General features: G+C 40.0%; 1 protein-coding gene and 1 long non-coding RNA gene across 2 annotated transcripts in view; one reads left to right on the top strand and one right to left on the bottom strand.

Annotated features, from left to right (window-relative positions):
- Positions 1-2554, bottom strand: part of illr4 (immune-related, lectin-like receptor 4) — a 15432-nt gene extending 12878 nt beyond the window's left edge. The window contains exons 1-2 of the mRNA XM_016675336.1: positions 1760-2554; positions 1269-1373 (exon numbers count right to left, since the gene is read on the bottom strand). Coding sequence (XP_016530822.1) covers positions 1269-1359 — 91 coding nt within the window. The 5' untranslated portion in view covers positions 1360-1373; positions 1760-2554. The remainder of the gene's footprint in view (positions 1-1268; positions 1374-1759) is intronic.
- Positions 423-4313, top strand: LOC103143448 (uncharacterized). Its single transcript, XR_476793.2, has 3 exons — positions 423-742; positions 951-1395; positions 4228-4313. It is a non-coding gene; the product is annotated as an uncharacterized LOC103143448 (long non-coding RNA).
- Positions 4314-4418: the final 105 nt, after the last annotated feature.

Raw genomic sequence — 4418 nt, 5'->3', positions numbered from 1 at the left:
AGCTTGGAGGTTCTGCTGGGGTTTTCACCTGAGGAGCATTTAGAGCAGAACCGGATCAGAACCTGGAGACAGACTCACAGAAACTAACATCTGATCTCATTAAAATCACTGAGTTTCTTTGTTTTCCATTAAAGTTGATTTTATACGTCTTATTTAACAACTAAGAGGCTTTTTCAATGTCTGTGAATTTTGACTCCTCCTAAACAGCTACTGTGATGGTTTGTTAAAAAAATATTAACAAATATATGGCAGTGAAATGTCTATGGAAATGGAAGTAGAAAACTGGCCTACACCCACCACTAGGGGCAGTGTAATGAGAGGAAGTGAGGTCATCTGTTCCTACTAATGGCTTTCTGCTAAAAATGAGCAATGAGGGTGTTGCGGAAAGTGCCTCCACTGTATGTGATGTTTAGCTTAGTGAGTTGTGCGGGTGCAAGAGATGTGTGTGGCAGTCGTCCTCCGGTCTGAAGGGGGGCGCTGCATACTAAAAGAACCCCTGCATCCTTGAGGAGCGAGGGAGAGACAGTGTGTGTGAGGCGGAGTGAGTGAGTAGGAGACGACCGGAGCAGCGGCTGTAAGAAAAGTCTGTGCAGCTTTCACCTGTTAGCTGGAGTTATTAAAAGTTAACCTCAACCATCTCCGTGCCACCGCGTGGTTCATGTTCAAGGCGTGCGAGGGAGTTAACCCCGAAGTAGGAACTTCGGCCCTGGAGAAAACATCTCCCCTGTGTCTTCAGACCACGGTCAGCAGATTGAGCAGGAACGGTTAACAAGGGGAATAACAGCCGGAAAACCTCAAGGATTATTTTCAGTCAGAGTGAAGGCGTTAACGTCGGCAGGCCTAATTTAACACAGACTGGTAGACTGGTGATGAAAGCCAATAAACAACCGACTGATCGATCGTTCGTTCGTTTGTTTGTTCGTTCATTTGTTCGTTTGTTATTTTTGCAGGGTAACAGGAGGATCATTGTCCATCAGCAGTTAAAGATAAACACAAAGACTCAGGACAAACAGGACAAGTGCTGCATACAAAGCTAAGGACGACACTGAGAACAGTGTTTCAACATTTGCTACATACAATAATTTAAACTAGATAATTTTTATTAAAACTATTAAGGATCTTTTCATAAAACATGACCATGTTCAGATGTTTTTTACACTTTATCTACAGTTTCCTCTCAGATTCCTGAGTTCCTGATTTATTCATGTTGTCTAAAGAATCAGTTTGTGTTCAGTCTGGTTGCTGTTTGTCTGATGAAGAGGACTCACCTCTGACTGCAGCTCCTTCATCTCCTTCCTGCTGATTTACCTCCAGACTCTTCATCTTCAGCTCTTCATCGCTGTGAGGACGTCTCATCATGGAGACGCTTCACTCTGAGGACAAACACAGAGACAGGTCAGAAACACGGAGGAAATAAAGTCATTTTATCTTTAATCTGTCTTCAATTCATCTACATTTAATAAATCTCAAATATGTAAAACAAGTCGTTACGAAGGATTTATTTTTATACAGGGAGGTTTTGAAGTAAGTCATGAATTTTTGACCAAGCCCATAGATTTATATTAAACTAAGAAATGTATTTTCATAAATCAAAACGAGACAGAATGAACTCAGGCAGAAGATATTAAATTACAGACAATGGATGGAGATGAGCTGCTTCTTATTGAATTGAATGTATTAAAACTGAATTTTTTTTATTTAAATAAAGGAAGAATATTTTCATTGAGTATTTTCTGGAGAGAAAATCATCTAATCTCACCATCAGCGTGTCGTCTCTCCTCTCTGGACGTTTCTGATCGAAGATCTGTCCATCAGCTTCCTGCTTCACGGCTTTATGTTGAAGGAACTTCCTGTTAGAGAGGAGGATCTGCTTCTTTCCTCTTTATTTAAATTCTGGTAAAACATTTAAACACATCATTAAATTAATTTTAAACACATTCATCATTCGGCATCGATCTAAAATCAGTCATAATAAAAAGTTTGTGTCTCATTTTGCTTTATTGAACTTCTTCCTCTATAAATGACCAGATCTTTATCTGTAACAGTTCCTCTTACTGATTCTCTAAAACTGAACGGATGATTAGTCCCAGTTAGATGTGTGAAGTTGAAGGTTTTTTTTTCAAATGTTAAAATGTTTATAACCAAGTTCAGCCTCCACTGGCTGCAGGTACGAAAAGATCCCAGTTTATTAAGATGGAGAAGTCGTTTTTTGGCATGAATCTAAATCTCAGTGCGTCATGTCAGTACCTCTCCTCTCCTCACCGTCAGATGGAGCTCTGCCCTGCAGACGAGGCGGCTAACCAGCCAGGGGTCAAACAAAACGTGTGAATTTGCCTCCTAAACATCAGATGTAAAAGTAAAATCTTAGTCGAAGCAGATCACCGATCAGTGGCTCTTTGATGGCTGCAGGAGGATGTTTGAAGAGATGTTATTATATAAAATCATTTCTTTTGAGCTTTCCGTCATGTTGTGATGTTATCCCCTCATTGAAACAAACTTGGAGTGTTGCTTTGATTCTTTCATGCATGTTTGAGAAATCCTTCGATCTCCATGGCAACCATTCAGCTGTACCAAACGCCTGGGTGGACTTAGCCCCGCCTTCAGACGCAGCTCCTCCTCTCAGCTGCAGTCTGGAAGCTTCCACCTCACAGAGCAGCCCTCCCCACAGCTCCTCCACGCAGCTCCTCCAGACTAGCCAGCAGCAATTAGCAAACATCTGCTGAGCTCATTATAGGAGCTGCTGCTCAGAGCAGCGCTGATGAAATGTTACAGGGTTAATAAAGGAGCCATGTTGAGGTGACTTCCTGAAGGTGGAGCTTCAGAAAGAACAGGAGTTTTTAAAGAGACAGAGGCCCAAATTCAAAGTGTTAAATTACAAAGTGAAATTTATTTTATATTTAATGTGTACAACATTTTTTATAACAACTTGATTGTGTTATGAAATGGCAACTTGTGCCTGGAAAATGCATAATACTGGCACTTTAAAACGCAACATTTTCATTAATTTTTTTTAACAAATTCAAATGTATCTCATAGAAATAGTTATTACATTTGCTGTAATGAACCCTGATGACTTCTCTTTGAGTCATGTTTTTAATGCAGTGCAGTAGATAAGTTACCTCTGTTTATTTACCATTTAATTTAAATACACATGTTAGAAAGTGAGCTGGATAACATTTCACTGTATAAACTGGCAGTGAGATTTAGAAACATCAGAAAGCTGCCGGCAGCTGCATCAGTACAGCAGATGTTTTCTGCTCCATCAGCTGCTCTAAATAGGATTTCACTTTGAAAACAGAGAGAATCTGAAGTGAACCAGAAAACCAATAAGATCTTCTGACACCTTCAATCAGAAACTGATAAACATCTCAGTTCCTGACTGCAGCTTCTTCCTGTTCATCCTTCATGGTTTATTCATTCTAAACACCCACTGGACATATAAACCAGACAGAGTTCAGTTTCATGTAGTTAATAAGTTTATTTATAATCCTGACAGTTACATGAGCAGCTGCTGCTTTAGGCTGATAACATGAAAGCTGGAGCTCTGATGGTGGATCTGATCTTTATTTTCTACATGGAAACATGATGAGTCCTGCTGCAGAAACCATCATCCATGACACCATGCAAAGATTTACACATGAGATAAACTGATGAAGCAACAGGAACTACTTTATGTTGGGAGATTCAGTTCTAGATGTTCAGCAGGTGAACTGTGAACATGAACTGATTCAGTTTGAGCTGCTGTTAAGGAGGATCTGAACCAGTCAAACCAATAGAGATGTTCTGGTTTTCCACATGTTCTGCTCTCTATGATGGATCATCCGAAGCTGCAGAGCCTCAGAAATGTTCTGACCCGAGTCACATGCAGGATCCAGACCCGTTAGAACCCGAAGCAGAAATAAACCCTCTGTTAAACTCTGATGGAAAAGTTCTGCTGCAGGTTCTTCCAGGTTCCTGTTTGTAACTCAGAGCTTCTGAGTTTTTCTCTTGGTGGTCTGCTACTGCTGCAGATCAGAAAATAACTAAAGCTGATAGAAATAATATGAAAGTGGAGAAAATGATGTTTTAATATAGCTGGAAGAAAAGTTTAAATGTTTATAGAACCAGAATCTCTGCAGGATTTTGGTTCTGTTCTCAGATTGTTTTATAAACTGAACTGAACTTCAGACACATGGATAACTTGGTGCTGCTGGTTTCTCACAGATACTTTTCTGTGTACCATTACAGGCTTTATCAAACCAACACCTCAGATCCTGACTTCCTCCTCTCTCTCCCATCCTCACACAGTCTTCTCCAGCTGGATTCTCAGTTTTCCAGTCATCAGGCTCCTTCTGATACCAAAAGCTCAAACTGAAGAACAGAAACAGGAAAAATAAAAACTGTAACTTGGTTTCTGGAAATAATCCTAAAAATATTTT

The sequence above is a fragment of the Poecilia formosa genome, unplaced genomic scaffold (genome assembly GCF_000485575.1).
Source record: "Poecilia formosa unplaced genomic scaffold, Poecilia_formosa-5.1.2 Scaffold112, whole genome shotgun sequence".
Classification (NCBI taxonomy): Eukaryota; Metazoa; Chordata; class Actinopteri; order Cyprinodontiformes; family Poeciliidae; genus Poecilia; species Poecilia formosa.
This window is presented reverse-complemented; position numbering and strand designations above follow the sequence as displayed.